This window comes from Populus trichocarpa, chromosome 12 (genome assembly GCF_000002775.5).
Source record: "Populus trichocarpa isolate Nisqually-1 chromosome 12, P.trichocarpa_v4.1, whole genome shotgun sequence".
Taxonomy (NCBI): Eukaryota; Viridiplantae; Streptophyta; class Magnoliopsida; order Malpighiales; family Salicaceae; genus Populus; species Populus trichocarpa.
The window spans coordinates 4,479,535-4,499,897 of record NC_037296.2 but is presented as its reverse complement, the minus strand read 5'-3'; the positions used below and the strand labels follow the sequence as shown (position 1 = coordinate 4,499,897).

General features: G+C 32.8%; 1 protein-coding gene across 6 annotated transcripts; it reads left to right on the top strand.

The window, feature by feature from the left end:
* Window positions 1-7,283: 7,283 nt before the first annotated feature.
* Window positions 7,284-19,538, top strand: LOC7493495 (probable serine/threonine-protein kinase SIS8). 6 transcript variants are annotated; one of them, XM_024582249.2, is made up of 13 exons: window positions 7,291-8,675; window positions 9,965-10,421; window positions 11,587-11,690; window positions 11,900-13,221; window positions 13,339-13,379; window positions 13,929-13,997; window positions 15,129-15,229; window positions 16,012-16,090; window positions 16,209-16,307; window positions 16,426-16,494; window positions 18,206-18,255; window positions 18,340-18,516; window positions 19,108-19,538. In XM_024582249.2, exons 1-13 carry the CDS (start codon window positions 8,206-8,208, stop codon window positions 19,223-19,225), a joined length of 3,156 nt encoding a protein of 1,051 aa, XP_024438017.2. In that variant the 5' UTR covers window positions 7,291-8,205; the 3' UTR covers window positions 19,226-19,538. The 6 variants fall into 6 exon arrangements, with proteins under 6 accessions (XP_024438020.2, XP_024438021.2, XP_024438017.2 ...); XM_024582250.2 differs by having other exon boundaries at window positions 7,292-8,682; window positions 9,984-10,421; XM_024582255.2 differs by having other exon boundaries at window positions 8,527-8,675; window positions 9,984-10,421.
* Window positions 19,539-20,363: the final 825 nt, after the last annotated feature.

The window sequence follows — 20,363 nt, the reverse complement described above, 5'->3', positions numbered from 1 at the left end:
TTGTAAAAAATAGATAAGATCACAACCTCTTATATATTAGTGTGTGCGTTGCATGTGACAATTTTTTCTATTTAAATAATGTTTAATTTTTACTAAAATTTTTTTTTTCTTATTCTACTTTGTATCAATAGAAAAAAACAAAGTGAAATAACTAGAAAACTTCTCAATGAAAACTTTAAAATTTTTGCTTTTAAAGTAAAATTATCATTTTATTATATTTTAAAAAAAGTGAAAAAAAAAATGATTAAAGATTTTTTTGGGTAAGAATAGCCAAATCATTATACTGTTGAAGTAAATAGTGCTCACGAATCTATATGTACGATGTTTTCCAGACACAGTTAGCTTTGGTTAATAATTACAATTATAATTATAATTATAATATAATATAATATAATATAATATAATGATAATGACAACTGTTTCTCGGTACAGTGGAAATAAACATTTTACAAGTAGTGTCAAGCGTGCGAGGACAAAAAAAGCCAAAATATATACAGTAAGACGGATTGATTTTAACAAGAGGATTTGTACGATCCTCATCAGCATCCAAAAGTCGTGGCGGCTGAGTGTTACGGGTTGACCTTCTAAATTTTGCTTGCCCCAATTATCTCTTCGTAATGATGTTCTTTTTTTGAAAACAAATGTATTATTCAGCTTATCTAAATAAAAAAAAGTATGGTTCTTTTTTTTCTTTTAAATAAATATCTTTTATGATTGAATTTTTTATGTATTATATATATATATATATTTTTTTTAGTTTAACGTTGGTGTCCGAGCCAGCTTGCGCGCACCTCGACTAATCTCACGGGCCCTGAAGTTAACGACCATGTAAGCCTCCAGTGGCCATCATATGAGTAACTACAGGGCTCGAACCTGAGACCACAGAGAGAGCAATGTATTAGATGAGTTCTAGTAAATTTAGAAAGAACATATGGTTGACTCGGGATAAAAAATCTTAGCTAGATATAATTAAAAAACTTAAAAGTAAAATGGATTCGGTTAAATTTGGATGAGATCAACTCAAAATTCAGGTGACCTAACGTAATCCAAGTAAAACTTAATGTTTTTAGCCTATATTTATATAAATTATGATTTTTATTTTTTAAAATAAAAAAAAGTATGATTCTTTTTTTTTTCTTTTAAATAAATATCTTTTATGATTGAATTTTTTATATATTATATTGATTTGATGAGGTCTAGTAGATTTATGTTGGACGATTTTGGAGTTCCATTGATAATAATAGGTATAAAATGGGATTAACCTCATATCAGTTCCTAAATCCTTCTATGTATTAAATAAATTTTTAGTTTTGCTAATCTATTAGAACTAAAATGGATCCCTAATTCACAGCCATTAGCGGTTCCCACCTAGTGCCCTCTTTTTGCAATATATATTTCATATTCCGAACCAACACTGAGATTTGATTAAAAAGAGCACAAGGTTGATTCGGGATCAAGATTATTAACGGGGTCTTAAATTAAAAAATTTAAAGGTAAAATTAATCCGGTTAAATTGAATGATCTGTAAGGTCAACTCAAAACTCAGGTGACTTAACATAATCCAGGTGAAAATTGATGTTTTTAACTTACATTCACATAAATTATTTCTTAACTTTTTGATGTGAAATTTACATTTCTTTTTTATATCTTATATCCATATAAATTATTTTTTAAAAACTTTTTGATATGAAATAATTATACTAAATTTCATGTCTCACATTTTGTTTTTTTATACCCTATATCCATATACATTGTTTCAAAACTTTTCTATGTGAGATATTAAAATCTCAAATATAATTTTTTTATTTTTTCTAGTTGGCTCGAATCATCCTATATGACCTAGGACCTGGCTTCCTCGACGAGTCAATCCCAAATTAGGTTTAATAACCATGTAAAAGAGCACGGAGATGCATGAAGGGACTCAATTAATGATTTTTTATATATTGAGAATTCAATTGAGAAAAATTACCTTGGAGACCTAATTAGAATTGGTATCTAGATTAGGGATTTATACAAGTTTCTGTCTACTTTTTTCTTTTAGAATGAAAAATACTTTTATTAATTATTAAAAGAAACTACACCTTGAAAAAACACTATTCATTTAAACTCAAGGTTATTGTTCACTAAAATAGTGTAATAATGGTTTTATCTTTCCCATACAAATCATTGGAATGACTATTAAAGGTAGTTTAATCTTTTTACATGACTTATTAGTTATTATTAAGTTAATCAGGCATAACTTGATTTTTTATTTTTGATTTTTTCACATTCCTAAAGCTAAATGGAATGATTAAACTATTCTTAAAAGCAAGATTTTTACAACTAGTGTCTAGTGACTTTTTCGTATTTTCATGCATTTTTTTTTTGTTATTATCAGGTTGAATGAAGGAAAATTTGTTATTTTAATAAATATAAAATATAATTTAAAAAATAAAAATAGATGTTGGGAGGCGCCCATAATCTTTTAACGGCGTGTGCAATGCCTCCCAGCAGCTAAATTGTTATATATATATATTGTTGGAATCATTATGGTGTTCTTTTCTAGCTAGGGCAATGTGTGACATTGTTGGCGGAATGATTTGTCACCAAAGATGTTTTTTTTCTCTCTCTTCTCCAATTAATTTTTAAGGTGGCCTTTCAAAATCTCAAAGTTGTTCTCTTATTTATATGGATTTCAACCTTAGTTCTTATTCTTTTGATTTTTAATTTGTTTTTTGGATCTTTTGTAAAATTTTCATTTTCAGCCTCCAATCTTAATTTGTGATATGTTATTTTTTCAATTTGATCATCATTCTTTTAATTTTTTTTGTTATTTTGTTAATTTTTTTTTCAGTTTCACCATTTAATAAAAAAAATTATACTTGTCCTCTAATTTTTTTTATTTCAACTTTGATCATCATTCTTTTAATTTTAATTTTTTGTTTTGGATCCTTCTGTATAATCAAATTCTTTTTTCAATTTTATCTTTAAACATTTGATTGATTGAAAATTGAGCTTTGTGGTTTTTTCAGACATGGTATATCCAGTCCAATAACCTAAGTCACGAGTTTGAAAAGTTAACAGGGGTTGATATTTTTTTTTTTTACTTATTTTCTTTTCATCTTTCATCATTCAGCATTAATTTTTTTTTTTAAAAAAACAAGGCTTCATGATTTTTTTCATTCTCTTTTCTATCGGATTATCCCGATTTCATGACCTGGACAACAGATTTGACGGGTTAACCCAGATTGACTCGCTCTTATTACTCGGGTTATAGGTTTGTCATGCTAACTTTAGTTGACTCGAGCTAATTTTTTAACCCAATTTGTCTTTCTTTATTTAATGGGTTAATAATTGAGCTATATTGTTTCTTTCATTTTGAAAAAATATTTTTTACTAGGTTATTGTGACTTTTTTTTATTTGGTCAATTTATTGTTGTTGTTGTTTATTTTTTAATCATCTAATTAAAATAAAATTAACTTATTTGATTCAATCGGGTCTATAACCCGAGTCACAGATTTTTTTTTATTATTTAGAATATATTCACGGAACTTGATCAATATTTTTTATATAAAAAAACAAAAAAAAACTTAGCTCCATGGCAAAGCACATGTTCACAACTAGTAACATTCTTAAAAGAGAAACATCAATTTTTAAGTAAAAAAATAATAATTCAGCTATGTAGCGAAACATAGGTTCACAACTAAGTAATATTCTTAAAACAGAAATAAAAATTAAAAAAGATCATGAATCATTGAACTGTATTTTTATGTAGCCTAATGATAGGTTCCTCTAATGTTTCACGTGTGTTCTTGAAATATTTTCTTTCTTTCTCAATATTTAGCACCGTCCATCCTAAAAGTAAGTTAATATGAGTTTTATACTTGATTTATTAAAGCGAAATTGAGTGTTCGTATCACGTGGGATAAAAAAGTTTCTCATAAAACACCATATTATATATATATATATATATATATATATATATATATATTAACGTGGATGTCCGGACCAGCTTACACACACCTCGACTAATCCCACGAACCCTGAAGTTAACGACCATGTAAATTAACTTTCAGTGACCATCATATTAACAACTACATGATTCTAACATGAGATTATAGAGGGAACAAATCTCTTAATCAAAAACTCTTATCACTAGGTCACCTACTAAATAATTTATATTAAATTGATACTTTATATTTAAAAAGAAAAAAAAATTGATACTTTATACGAGGGGTGGTGGCCAGCTGCACTACATCATAAATACACACCCAACAATTAGTCAAGCAAGAGGAAACTCTCTCGTCGAGGGAAACAGATGAAGCTTATCAAAATTTTTGGATAATTTTTCTTTTAATACAGTGATGATGGGAAAAGAAAACATTTAAAGAATAAGTGTGTAAAGTCGGTAAAGTGGATGAGTATGAAGAGATATCCTTCCATGTGAATTAAATCTTTATGATTATATTAATAATGATATCATAGTATATAAATCTTGTTTTACAAATCTTATTCGAGATTTAAAGATCAAATTTAAAGATCTAATCGTGATTTATAATTTTTTAGGAGTGTTATTGTGGTTATGGTTGTTTTTCAAAGTGTTTTTCACTCGGAAATATATCAAAATAATATTTTTTTTATTTTTAAAAAATAATTTTTGATATCAACACATCAAAATGATCTAAAAATACAAAACAAAATATTAATTTGAAGTAAAAAAATATATGTAGAGCCTATTTGGAAATGTGGTTATGGTTGTTTTTCAAAGTGTTTTTTATTCGGAAATGTATCAAAATAATATTTTTTTTTTATTTTTTAAAAATTATTTTTGATATCAACGTATCAAAAACAAACTATGTCGTCATTTAACATCTAGCTAGGGACTAAATTTTATATATATATATATATATATAAAAAGGGAGATTTTAACTGGCTGAGGACTGCTCCCATCTTCCCGTTCGATGAGGGCATCATAATGGGGACAGAGAGTAAAGAAAGAAAGAAAGGTATATTTATCTGCAAAGTTGTCATCCTGATCATCTTCCTTTTTCCAAATTTGGACAAAAAGATGACACCCTATTTCTGTATTTTCTCCTCAGGATTCCCATAAATAAATAAAAGAAATCTGAAAGAATTGTTTTAGTTTTTGTTATCATCATGATTTTTGCAAACATTTCCTTGAAGAGCCTTTACCATATATTTAAAGAATATATTTTTTAAGAATAAATTATTAAAGGGTATTTAAGAATAGAATAATAGTTGTTTTTTAAAATACTTTTCGCTTGAAAATACATTATTTTTTAATTTTTAAAAATTATTTTTAATATCTGCGTATCAAAATAAATAATCTAAAAGCATAAAATATAAATTTAATTTTTTTCAAAACTATTTTTTAAACACAGATATAAACATAATTTACCTCCACCTAACTATTTTTTACCTCCACCAAACTTTTTTTACTCCACTTATTATATTATATTTTGCCCTCTGTACAGATTCTGAAAAAGATCGATTGATGTGTGATATTGGATAATGCTGCCTGTTATCCAATCCTGCAATAAAAAAGTCCTGTCACCTCCATCTAAGTAAGGAAAGAGGGATAATATTTTATATAGAGATTTAAAATTTAATTTGGAGGAGTACTTTATAAAAATATTGCAAAACAATTAGTTTGACCTTATGCTAGGGAAGTTAATATTTGCAAGTAAGATATTAGTTAGATTAAGAAATGTTTATCCATCTAGATTTATACTTGATTTGTTTTTGCGTTTTAAAAGTTGAAATTTGTTTTCTTTAAATTAATAATTTTTTGGTGTTTATAAATCATTTTGATACGTTGATATAAAAAATAATTTTAAAAAAATAAAAAAACATCATTTTGATGCATTTCGGCATAAAAAACACTTTAAAAAGCAACTGCAACAACACTATGAAAGAATTCCCTGAATATATAAAATAGAATGGACACCCATGAAAACAAACAATGAAAAGGAAATAATTTCAAGGATGTAATTGCATATATAATATTATCATATTTTTTTTGAAAATATAATTGTCTTATTAATATTATTTTTCTTGAGGATATAATTGTGTATACAAATTATTACAATATATTTTTCTTGAAAGTATATAAATTACCTGTATAATCCTTAACTGGTTACTTATACATCATCAAATGAAATTATCACGATACCCTAGCAAGAGGGTTTTGCATTCTTTATTTGATTTCTTTTTTCCTTATGTGATTCAATAATTTTATTAGAAAGTCTTTGATAAGATTGTCATAGCATTTTTTGCTTGAAAATATATCAAAATAATATATATTTTTTATTTTTTAAAATTAATTTTTTAAACCAACACATTAAAAAAATAAAAAAAACCAAAAACTCAAAGAAAAAAATTAATTCAAAATAGAAAAATTTAATTTTTTTAAAAAACACAACCACACCGCATAAACAACACATCCATTTAACCTAAGATTTCTTGTTTAGGTAAGAATAGAGTTTAAAGCTTTTCCATTTATAGTGCAAAAGGTGATCCGAATTAATTAAGATTAATGTCAAAAGTCAACATCCTTTCTCTCATAACCGAAGACCAGATTTTGTAACATAAATATTAAATAGCAAGAGCCAATCACCCCCACTCTAATCTCTCCTTCACACACACAATACAAAAACTCATTTTACAATATATATATATATATATATATATATATATATATATATATATATATATATAAAATCTGTAGATTCATGAATTGTTTTTGTAATAAATCACAAATCAATATGAGATAAGAAAATATAACTACTAATACATCTAATAATTTTTCAATTTAAGGATAATGACTTGTGATTTTTTTTTTATAATAAAAAACAAAATCAGATTAGTTTAGAAATCAAGATTTAATATTCTTTTTTGCATGACACCCTCTACCTTAATTGGATGTACTAAAAAGAGTTAATACAATCTTATTATAGACTAATCTCAAAAATTAAAAAATATAAAAATAATGTTATATAATAGTATATACTCTTAAAAAAATAATTGTAGCATGTAATGCTTTTTAAAATAATTTTTTATTTAATAATATATTAGAATAATTTTTTTGAATTTTTTTTTCTAACATTAGCCAATTAAAATCATTAAAAAAAACTAATTTGTTTTTTAAAAATCCGCTAAACATTAAAAAAGAAGTACAAATTCCTAAAGGTAACGGAAAAGGTTGCATTAAACACAAAACGACAAGTGAAAAAAATCCACTCGAAAACAACAAGTTGGGTCTAGGCTTCTAGCACCATTACTAATTTCAAAGGAAAATCTCCCAACTTGCCCATTCTATTCCATTTCTCACAAATGTCCAATTTAGGCCACCACTCATCACCATTCTCTTGGGAGTTTGAGACTCCGATCCCATTCCCATCAACAGAGATACAAAGAAAAGAGAGTTCAGTTTTTTGACCTTCTAAAGGGAGAGAAAGGCATAGTAGTTTTTGTTTTTTGGACTTTATATACGAGAGAGCCATTTGAGATTATTTCTGTTTGCCACCAAATTAATCTTTTTTATGTGACCTTGAAATCTTTGTGCCTCAAAAACTCCAAGTGGGTCATTCTTTCTTGTTTCCTGAGGTCCTACTATCCCCCTTGTTTGTCTTTGGCTTTGCTGTCTCTCTGCTGCATCTCTGACCTTTTCTTGTTTCCAAGCTTAACCCTCCTTAAGACTCTTTCTTCTCTCTTTTATGTACCCATCTTCTTATATCCAAGAAAGATCCATTCTTTTCTGTCCTGGTATTGGTGTATTCTTGTTGAAGGCAACAAAGATCAATTCTTGTTAGCGGGATAGTCATTTTTTGTGTATTGCATGTAAGTAGACAAGGAGTTTGAGCTGGAACTTTTGTTTCTTTATGAAGTAAGGGTGTTGCTGTTCCCTGGAAAAGAAGGTTTCTTCTTTCAATTCAAGCATCTGGGCGTTCTTGATATTAGAAAAGCTGAACTTGGTATTGCTTGAAATGATTATTCAAAGCTTATTGGATTTGATGGGTTGATTTTTGGTCAGTTAATGTTGTGGGGTTTTGAGGCCTTTTCGTTTGTTTGAACTTAATTTGTGTTTCTCTTGGTTTTGTTTTAGACTTTTAGTGATTGAGATTTCATGCTTGGTCCAAGGCAATGGAGAGGTTTATGGCCTGATTTTTATTGCTTTAGCATTGAACAAATCAGTATATAATAATATGAAGAACTTTCTTAAGAAGCTTCATATCATGCCCAATCAATCACAGGATGCAGAGGGGTCAAATTCTTCAAGAGGCCATAAGTCCAGTAATGAATCATCCTCTGATAATAAGTTTCTGCATTCTAGGTTGCAGGAGAATAAGCCCTTTTCTGGTCTTTCAAATTGGTTAAGTTCAGTTGCTAATAGGAAAAGTCCTAGCCCACCATCTTCAAATGTGACTAGAGGAGAGAGGGTGGAGCAACCGGAGTCGATTAGTAGTAGTGGTTTTGATGTTTCAGAAGGTGCAAGGCGTGATTCAGTGTCTTCCACCTCCAGGGATCCTGATGTTGAGGAGGAGTTTCAGATACAGCTTGCTTTGGAGTTGAGTGCAAGAGAGGATCCTGAGGCAGTCCAGATTGAGGCTGTTAAGCAAATAAGCTTGGGCTCTTGTGCACCTGAGCATACTCTTGCCGAACTCATTGCTTATCGGTACTGGGTTAGTTTGTCTCTTCATTTTCCTCTTGTCTAATCTATTCAAAGTTTCCTTTTTCATAATCTAGCACAGTAGAAAGTTATAAGGAAGAATTTTTGCTTCGTAGCTACTTTTTAAGTCAACTCCTCTATGATACAATGGTTTGAGGAAAATGTATATGAATGGAACTTATTCATTAGATTGTTCTCCTGACAAAATTGAAATTGCCAATAAATTTATAAAAATTGCTTCTATTAATTAGATTGTTTCTGACATAGTGATAATGGAACTGCGAAAACAAGAGAAGCAGGGCAAAATGGCCGATGAGGGTGTCATTATTATCCTATGTTCCTGTCTCCATCCTTCTTCTTATCTGTAATGAAAGAAACTTCTGAAACTATTAACCTATAGTATCATTATAGTATTATAAATAATATTGTTAAAGGTTCACTATAATGCTCCTTTGTATTATTAACTCTAACCAGCTGGAAAGCGGAAATAGTGGACAAATGATGAACACAATTTAGAAAATCTGAAATTTAGGTACATATGAAAGAAGAAAAGGAAAGGAGGAAGGAGTAGGGACTTTTTAACTTTTATCTAGTTAGTGGAGATTACAAAAATGCTGATTGGAAGAGAAAAAGTTTAAGACATGGAAAGCCACATCCTTCTCAATTTTGGTATTGTAAGTGAAGCTATGGTGGTAAAGACAGGAGTGTTCTTGACAATTGACTGTTTAGTTTCCTCTTTCGTTATCTATGACTGGACATTTACTAGTGTGTGAAGTTGGTTCCTCCATCTCCTGTTTTGTGTCCCTATTTTAATGAGACCAATTACTTGAAAGCATGCTTATTTTGGTCCTATTAGACATGATCTTGTTGGAATACTCACTGTCAAGGAGATAATTGATGGTTTTGTTCTAGAAATTGCAAACCATGGTCTTGAATACTGCAGTAATGGAGGATATATTATTACATGTATGGATTAGTGCCTGCTATTGGCCTATTGTCACTGGAAAATCATCTAGGAAAATGTCAGTGCTTTCCCAATGTTACTTTTCTCCACCTGGGAAACATAGCAAAGTTCGATTTTTCTCTTTCGACCATGACATCTGTTATCTTCTTTGCAGACCTGGTCTGCAGTCTCTAGATTTGGATCATATCTCACTTTGCTATGCACTGAAGATGTTTGTAGACTAATTGGAAGTTTATATGTTATATACTAGATTTTTTCCTTCAGTTGACATGTTTTTCTCAAACTTAATTTTTCATTGGTTTATTCCTTTCTAACCCATCTCATATCGTAGATTTATGCGTGCTTCACAGAATTACAATGCTCTTAGCTATGATGACAAGGTCTTGGATGGTTTTTATGATCTCTATGGTATCATGACCGAGTCCACATCAGACAAGATGCCTTCTCTTGTTGATTTGCAAGCAACACCAGTCTCAGGTGGTGTCACCTGGGAAGCAGTGCTGGTCAATAGGGCCGCTGATGCTAATTTGTTGAAACTTGAAAAGAAGGCACTGGAGATTGCTGTCAAGTCAAGGTCAGAATCTCAGGTTTTCATAGGCAGTGCTTTGGTGCGGAGGCTTGCTGTTTTAGTTTCTGATTACATGGGTGGAGCAGTTGGGGATCCCAGCAACTTGTCAAGAGCATGGCGGAGTCTTAGCTACAGTTTGAAAGCAAACCTTGGTAGCATGGTTTTGCCACTTGGTTCTCTTACAATCGGCTTGCCTCGTCATCGTGCACTGATGTTCAAGGTATTGCTCCAGTTTTCATTTTTTATTTTAGTACCAGATACTCCTAGTCTAGGATGCTACTTCAACTTTTAGGTAAACAGTGAACTTCTGCAGACAAATTTGAAAATTGTTCTGGACATTTTATCGAAGTTTGTACTTGAGCATTCTATGTCCTCATGCTGAGCACATATCTTTATCAACACTCTTCTAGCATCCAATAATGAGTCTGTGCTGTAGGAGAAAAGTTTGCGATTGTTATGATGGATTTGTTGAAATCAATCCTGAACATGCTATATAGATCTATGTTTAAGGCAGGCTAAAATACATCCTCCACAAATGAACCAAATAGGTCCTTGATTTTTTGAATTGCAAATATCTGCAATGATTGCAAACTTCAATAAACAATCTCTATCAGGTTCTTTAGAAAGTGACCTACAAAGAACATTTATTAATTAAACTTAGCCTCTAACCTCTTCAAAGACATGGATAATTATTGGTGTATTTACCAACACCATGGATATTCATGCTAATAGAAAACACTCACCTGGAGATAAGCTGGTTTTCACCTTCTCTTAGAGCAGCTGTTGCCAAAGATTCTGACGTGTGATCACTAATGATTGGCCTTGGCACCAGTGAGCAATGCAATTGTATTCTCATCCTTGTAGCAACAAAAAATCAATTTTGTTGATAGCAATCCTGGTTTGAACTTTCTGAAACTAAGCATATGGAAATATGGTGTCTTACATTGCAGAAGCAAAACTGCATACAGGCACTGGCATTGTTGAAATCATCTGAGATTTTTCATGGCTTGTCTTGCTGAAGCTGCACGCATCTTTTTTCCTTAGGAATGTTAAACAGCATTGAATTCTGCGTTTCATATTCTATGCCAATTTTTCAAGAGAGCAAAAATTTATACCAATCATCATTCCCTTTCATGTTTTGTTCTATGCTGAAAAGCATGCCTATGAATATTTAGTTCAAGTATCTTCCACATGTTAGTGTTTGAGAATTCATTGACATATTACTGATGTAGTCTCCTGACCAGTTACTTTTTTTCATAATTATGAGCTTTGAATTCGCCATATTTCATCAATTGTTTTGTATGAGATGGTTTGTACAGTTTGGAAGTCCTGGTATCTTACTAATTGCCTCTCATCTCTACCTTTTGCTATATATGATCGTGTAGGTTTTGGCTGATAGTGTTGGTATACCATGTCGGTTGGTAAAAGGGCATCTGTACACCGGTTCTGATGATGTGGCTATGAACTTTGTAAAGATCGATGATGGAAGGTAATTACAGTGCACAGTAATTTATTTTATTTTCCTTTCAGTACTGAAGTTAAATAAATTCTACTGGATTGTTTAGGGCTTAGCTCATTCTTTGCTGGTAATTACAGTGCACAGTCGTAAATTGCCTCTAAAATTTTGTAATATGTTGTAGGAAACGATTGAAATGCTTAAAAAGTGTTTACTAAGGCGATAGATGTTGCAAATTTCAGGGAATACATTGTTGATCTAACTGCGGATCCTGGCACACTTATTCCTTCTGATGCAGCTGGATCACATATAGAATATGATGATTCATTCTTTTCTTCCAGTCCTTTTTCTAGAGACATTGACTCTTATCGTATAGCTTCTTCTAGTAGTGGACACACAAGTTCATTTGAAGAACATTCAGAATTAGGGACATTGGAAAAGAGATTCAGATCGAGAAATATTGCTGCTTTAGGGAACCAATCTGATGTCAGAGGTGACTCTCATGAGGGTGCTAGTTTAACTAAGCTGAGCAAAGGTGAAGAAGAATCTACAATTTCCTTGAATGATTTTGGAAAAATTTCCATAGCTGAGAAGGTGCCAGTGCGGGAACTTCCTGGCAGACCTATTTACCCTTCTGCACATGCACGCTCTCCTTCTTGGACTGAAGGTGTTAGTTCTCCTTCTGTGCGTAGAATGAAAGTGAAAGATGTTTCACAATATATGATAGATGCTGCAAAAGAGAATCCACAGTTAGCCCAGAAACTTCATGATGTGTTACTTGAAAGTGGTGTTGTTGCCCCTCCTAATTTGTTTACTGAGATTTATGCTGAACAGTTAAATGCGTCTACTGCTGAGGCCACGTCCCCAACAGAAGGCAAGGATGGTCACAAACAGAGGACTGAAATCCGATATGTGAAGGATCAAGATGATCTTGTTCCTGCTCGATTTTTTCCTCTACTGCCTCCTAATGAACTGCCATATAAATCTAGTTCACCTGGTAATCAACCTGAGCAATCTAAACCTGTGGAAGGTTTAGGGATCAAACATCCTTTTGATACAAAGGAGATCACTGGACTACCCATATCATTGCAGTCTGAATTTACTCCTGTGAAATATGTAAAAAATGTTCCTGTAGCTGCAGCAGCAGCTGCTGCTGCTGCTGTTGTTGCATCTTCTATGGTTGTTGCTGCAGCAAAGTCAAGTACTGACTCAAACCTTGAACTACCTGTAGCAGCTGCTGCCACTGCCACTGCTGCAGCAGTGATGGCAACCACTGCAGCTGTCAACAAGCAATATGTGCAGGGTGCACGAAGTGATGGAGATGCAGATAGTGCTGGTTATGAGCCTCATGGTAGTGGGGACAAGGGAAGTGGGGGGCGTGGCAGTGGGGGCCGTGGCAGTGGCGGCCGAGAACACAAAGCTTTAGTTGTCAATTCAGAAGGCGAGAGAATATCCGACAGATTGGCTGTCAATGTTCGCTCAAAATCTGATGCTGGACTGGATGATGTTGCAGAGTGTGAGATTCCATGGGAGGAAATTACCTTGGGTGAACGAATTGGACTTGGTACTGCCATGTGCACATGCCATTATTTTCATGGCTTCATATCTATTGTCAATCTTGATTACTTCACTCTCATTTAGGTTTCCTCTGATTGCTTTTGGTGCATGCTTTGTGTTGCAGGATCATATGGAGAGGTATATCGCGGAGACTGGCATGGAACTGTGAGTATTTTCATGCTGACCTGAAAGCGGAAGCTTGTTTGCTATCTCTGTGTTGCATGGATGTGCTAGAAAGACAATAAATGACTTGTTGTTTTTGGAATGATATATGGGATGAATGCCAGAACGAGTACAGTTGAATTTGAAGATTCTTTTTCTCCGTTTCTTTTCTATTAGCTAACCTCCCCCCCCCTCCCCCCCAACAATAACAGCTACAATTTGAAATTTTTAAAATTGGGACCAACAATCTAAAAGACCTAGATCTGAAGGTTTTAACCAATTGGTATATAATTCTACTAGGTTATGTATACTCTTTAATTGTTTTTCATGTTAGGAAATTAGGTCCTCTTAAATCCTTATAAGATTCTCATCAGTTTTGGGAAAGGGAATCCAAGGTAGCAAGTTTTACCAAGAGAAAAAGTTATAGTGAAGTTTGACAGCTGGGATTGTGTGATTGTGCCTACTAAACAGAATATCTGCTAATGATAAAAAATACTCTATCTCAATGCTTATTCATGAAAATATATTTGTTTCTACTTGTGTATTTTGTAGGAAGTTGCTGTGAAGAGGTTCCTAGACCAAGATATTACGGGTGAAGCTCTTGCAGAATTCAGAAGTGAGGTATAAGCCCACTCTGTTCTTGCTGTTGTCTTAGTAATTCTCTCATTTGATATCCTCGAAAGCAAAGCTTAGTTGAATATTTTTATAATGCTTGCAGTTGAAGATGTCTTAACCTTGTGGTAATTTCTATGCTGTTAGAATATATCTGGGTGACCATGCACGTTATGTCTCTTTATTGCATGATATAATGCTGCATCCCAGGTATCTCTTACTGTAGATGATTTAGGTCAGCAGTCGTGTCAATTGATGGTATTGTGATTTTCATGCTCTGTAGCCAATCTGAAGAAACAAGGACAGGCTGAAGAAATAACTATGCTAGTATTGGGTACATGTTCCAGCAACTTAATGATAATTGGGTTCGTTAAGTTGATGCTATAGGTATATAAAATTATAAACACATTCACAGAAAATTCACACATTATGGGATAGTCTCCTAGATGCCACATTGAAATTGCAAATCATGATATGGTTATAGTACTCTCTTTTAAAATTTTTTCTTTTGGCTCCATTACTTTGGCAACAGATCATTTGTTCCAATCATTAGCCTTCTAATCTGAGATCTTTGGTATACCTTAACCTGCTAATAGCTAAACCAGTGAAAACTTTCTTCAAAGGATTTCAATGCTTTGTTCAGTATGCTAGTGCATCATGGAAACTGTAGTCATTGCATAAAATATATCTTGGCTGGAGTAGATGAAATGATTTCCAGGAATTGGTCCTTCATATGCGTGCAAAGAGGGGATTTTGGTAGGCATATATGGTGAAATGCTTTGCTTCTGTAGCCAAATTATTGATCATGAAAAATTCTATTCTAATGTTGGCTGCTTCAAATTCATCTTTGCAATTACAAAAAAAGGGTCCATGTTTGCAAATTAAGAATTTGTTTGACATTTTAAATTTTCGAGGTTAGACACTTATAAGTTTGCATGATTTAACTACACCTTTCTGTTCAGAATTTTTGTTGAGTTGTTTTTAAATTTTAAGGTTTAGCAGTGTTATGTCTTGCATCTGGCCATTTCTTTCTCTCTTTACATGTTAGCAAAATCTTTTCATACTTCTTACTAGGATTTGCTTAAAATATGCAAAGGAAATGTTTAATTTAGCAAATCTGCCTGTGGTTTGAATTGTTAGGTTCGAATCATGAAGAGAGTCAGGCATCCCAATGTGGTTCTCTTCATGGGAGCAGTAACTCGTGCCCCTAATCTTTCAATTGTTACAGAGTTTATTCCTAGGTATTTTGGTGCTCCATAACTTCCATGCTCTTAATTGTTTCTCATATTATATCATCTGCAATTAAATATTTGTTTTTTATTAACTGCTAATGGAACTTTTTGAGGGGCCATTGTTTGGTTCTATGATAACAATCTTGGACTTGTAATCGTAAGGTATGGGTTTGAGTTTTGAGAACAATCATTTTCTTGCAAACATGATGAAGGGTAGGACTGTCTCCAAATTCTCCCTCCCAAGAGTCCATTTATGTGGTATAATATGAGCCTTATAAAAGCACCGATATGGTTTATTCAAGTGCATGATGCATGAATAATCTTACTTCTAAGGACTTCTTGACCTGTTCTGCTCAATTTGGGTTTAAAATGAAATTTGTATGATGCTCAAGTACTTGTACAGTTCATTTTCCTATAAGATAACGTGCAAGTTCCGATGAAAAATGAGGTTGTAGCAAGATGGAAAGGAGATGCTAATACTCTATGCTTTTGTAACAACTGAAATGGTTTCATCAGAAGATTTTGTATTGGATCAGATAGTTTAAGGCACGTACACTGTTGTATTGGCTCATCAGACATGTTAATTTGTCACCGGAGCTTTCATTTTATTTTATTTTTTTCTGTTTTCTTAGTTGAACTCATGGTAATGTTTTTCTTGTAATCTGTATCATAGTTAATTGGCTAGATTTCAACAACTGTTGTGGTGCCCTTGCCTTTGAGTTAGAGTTGTAGTTTTTCTATACCAAATATTCATGTTAAAGGGTGTATTGAAGCATTCCAATGTTTTGCAGAGGTAGTTTGTATAGATTACTTCACCGGCCTAACAATCAATTGGATGATCGTAGGCGTTTGAGGATGGCTCTTGATGCTGTATGATTTTGTTAATCTTTATATATGTATATAAATTCAAATACCAGATAGCATAAATCTTTTTGATCCTGTTGAATTCATTGGAGATTCTCTCTTTTGCATAATTGAACCATTTCAGGCTCGAGGAATGAATTATTTACACAGCTGCACCCCAATGATAGTACACCGTGATTTGAAGTCCCCAAATCTTCTGGTTGATAAAAACTGGGTAGTGAAGGTGTCTATCCTTTCACCAAGATCTTTGAAAAAAACATTTGAAATATCTTCCATGCATTTATTATCTCCCAAGTTTCACCCAGCATGACTCTTAAGTTCCTTTTCCTTTTATTATCTAGGTATGTGATTTTGGGTTATCGAGGATAAAGAACAGCACATTTCTATCTTCAAGATCAACAGCAGGAACGGTAAGCTGTGCCAGATAAGCTGCACCTTTCTTTCACGTAACTATGCAGTATATATTTATGTATGTATGCCTATGTGCACAAGCAAGTACTAGCATTTTTCCCATGCATCACATGGATTTATCTTAAATTATAACATTATAATGATTATATTTGATTGTTCACTAACAATGATTTTTATTATATTTAAGAATTCGTACCAATATATAAAAATGTGTTAGGAATAATTAACTTCAAATCTAATAACCACTAATGAATTTTTATTAGTTGAAAAATATATCTAGAATTCTAGTTTTTTGATCTTAGCACACTCATCACATCAACACAAGGAGAATTAAGTACTGCCATGTGCTCACCTAATCATGGTTCATGATTTTGTGATTTTTGAGTTTTTATTTATGATTTAAAAAAAAAAGTTATGGGGGATGATTGTTGTTTGCTTTTTTTGTTTTAATGTTTCTTAGGGACATGGCCATTATTATAAAAAGTCATTTTGCATTCATAAGATTACATTGAATCTAGTCTATTGTTTATACTACATTTATCCATAATTAATGAGTAATCATAAAAACACACATGAATCTAACATACGTTGTGCAAACAAATTACTTGAATTTATGACATTAAATATAGGAGATTATCCTATAAGATACATTACTGCTGGTTCAACATGGGAACCTGTAGCAAAGCTAAGAGAAAAAGAAATTCTTGCAAAGGAAGAAAAAACTCAGGATACCAAACACTCTATACCATAACCAAGGAGACTATTTGAGCATCATCAAACAAAGGCATGTGGTTTTACTATTACTATCTCAAATCATTTTTTTACATAGAAATTACTACCATTCAAGCATGCATGGGTGTGTAATTAGCATACTAGTAGAGTAGAAGCAATTCCAATTGAAATCATTTGGAATGCCGGATTGACAAATGGTTGCTAACTAGGATGAATCTATTTTACTTAATGTTTGATTTGTTTAATGTAAATTACTTTTACTTTCAATCTCATCAACACAATAAAATATTACTAAAAATATGAAAATGTCATAGATGAAGAGTACACAAAAACATGAAATAATAAATTTAAATTCAACAAATTTAAAAAAAGATACAGGTATATTAATTGCCAAAAAATTGTGTTTTTTAGAGTGCATGTAAACTACTTAATGAGTAAGGAAACATAATAAAATTCCATCAAAAAGAGATGAAAATACCATAAATGAAAAGACACAAAAATATAAATTAATAAATTTAAATTTAACAATGCAAAAAGATGGATAAATAAAAAGAAGTAATCATATGAATTTCTAAAAGATTGTGTACTATATGATCAATATAATAAAATCTTACCAAATTTTAGGAAATATTATAACATTTGTTTTGATAAATATTATGTTGCTTTAGAAATGATTATTATTTGTTATATTTTACGTAAATGTATACTTTTATAAAAAATGAAAAAAAAAAAAAACATGTGCCACCCATGCAACAGTGGGTGATTGGCTAGTTTGCACTAGATAGGTGGTCCACGCAATGTCGTGGGCTGGGTCAAATTTTTTCTAATATAAGAAAGCTCATCTGTCATGTCATTTACATATACCAATATTTAGTTTGTAATCTGGTTTCTTATTTCCTTGAATAATCATCTTGTTGGTGTTTTCTTATTAGAATTATTACTTTTAAAAATTTAAATTCCTCTTATATGACTCTTTAGGCAGAGTGGATGGCCCCAGAAGTGCTAAGAAATGAACCTTCAGACGAAAAGTATGCGGATATTTCTAATATTCTTTCAGAAACCTCAGAAACTTTTCATTTTATGATTATATTGATGCAAGAATCAACATGCAGGTGCGATGTTTATAGTTTTGGTGTTATATTATGGGAGCTCTCTACATTGCAACAACCATGGGGTGGAATGAACCCAATGCAAGTTGTTGGTGCAGTTGGATTTCAACATCGCAGTCTTGACATTCCAAATGATATGGATCCTGCAATTGCAGATATAATTAGGAAGTGCTGGCAGACGTGAGTATTCGGGTCCTTTTATCCTCACTGTTTTAGATATACCTGATTTCTTCATCTCAATTTGATACCATAGTTTGGAAACATTCATTGCTTTATATTTCTGGTTGAGTTAAGCTAGAGTATAAACAGTTTCTACCTATGGAAGCTGTACTAATGCTAATGAAACTGGTGGCTTCAATGAGCATATTGTAATGATTTTTAAAGGCCCAATCTCCCCCTCTTTCATATTTGAACCTAACAAAAAGAAGTAAAACATCTCTTAGAAATTATCAGTTGTCGAGTCTGGGTCCTTGTGTCTGAAGCAGCGACCTCATCTGTAGAGATTGCATTTTGATCACTGACTTGCCACTGGTATCTCCAAAGGAATTAATTCAATCAATGCACGTGAAAGAATAGATGTTATCACTACCATGTTTTTGTGAAAGTAACACAGCTAGTTACATGTTAGAGCTTGTGAGCATATCATATAGATCAAATTTACGCTGCTATGTATCATGTCAGTGCATGTAATTTTACTTTAAATGTGTTCTTTATCTGTTTAGTGAAGTGAATCAACATAAAATTGACGTTAGACATTCCTTGAAACTGTAGAGATCCAAGACTGAGGCCAACATTTGCAGAAATCATGGCTGCGCTGAAGCTATTGCAGAAGCCTATAACTGGTCCACAAGTGCCTAGACCAAATGCACCGTTGAGAAGTGGGCATTAGAAGGGTCAGCTGTCGCAAGGAGCTGAAGACCAGGCAGGTTAGCAGAGCAAGTTGGTGCCTAAACTGAGCATTAACTTCGTTGGATTGCCTAAATATTGAGGCAAATCGCAGACTGCTTGAGACAAGAACGAGAGAGAGATTGGTCGAAGACCAGACATATGCTTTGATTTGAGATGTTTGTGGTTCTTTTTGTGTTTTCCCTTTCTTGTTTTATTTTCTTGTTCAGCCGTTCTCAAGGTTGTATATTTCTTTGTAAAAATTTTCACATATGAACTGGAGAAGCAACAACATAGTTGTAAACCATTTTTTTTTAGCCATGGAAACTGAGGCAAGATCTAAAATGCCGTCAGCTTTGTGCTGCTGCTGCTGCGAAGAGCAGACAGCAAAGGGCAATGCTCCAACTCATTGGGTCCCAAGCAAAACTTGGGGACTAACCTCACCCTTTTTCACAGGTAGAAAGTATGGGTATTTGCCGAGGTTAAGGAGGTGGTGGCGGCGGCAAGATCGCACTGTTGGAAAGGAAAGCTATTTCCTGATGCTGGTAACCCCCAAAGGGCACAAAACTTCCAAAATTCACCTTTTTTCTGGAGACTTCTCAGTTAAGTTCTAAAGCAATGCCACTGCAAATTGAAAATGTTACATTTCTGCCCTACCAGACACCACATTCTGGATTTGCGCCTCCCTGCAACGAAAGAGATACTGTTTAATAAGCCTCTTCATTGCCATCCCTTCTCATCATCACAAAAACAACACAAAATTATCTCAAACGCTAACGCCCTAGCCCAAACCCTACCATCTTTTCTTTTTCTATTTTTTCTTTAAACTCCTACTCCCTCAAAACCTTTTTCTATACTTTTCATTGATGTCATGGCTGGTGAAACCCGCCTCGGCATCAACAATCTACGCACTACCATGCAGAATATCAAACAAACCACGGCAACCTTCAATACCAATTTCTTCACCTTAATCCTTCTCTCTTTGGCTCTTCACTTTCCGTACTTTGGTCGAAAACGGGACCCGCAATCTCACCCGCGACGCTTCCCTCGATTCCTTTTTCTCCCGCCTCGACCTTGCTGACCGCAACAACCGTCGCCTTCATCCCCTCCGCCCCACCTTCGACCGTGACGACCCCTTTACC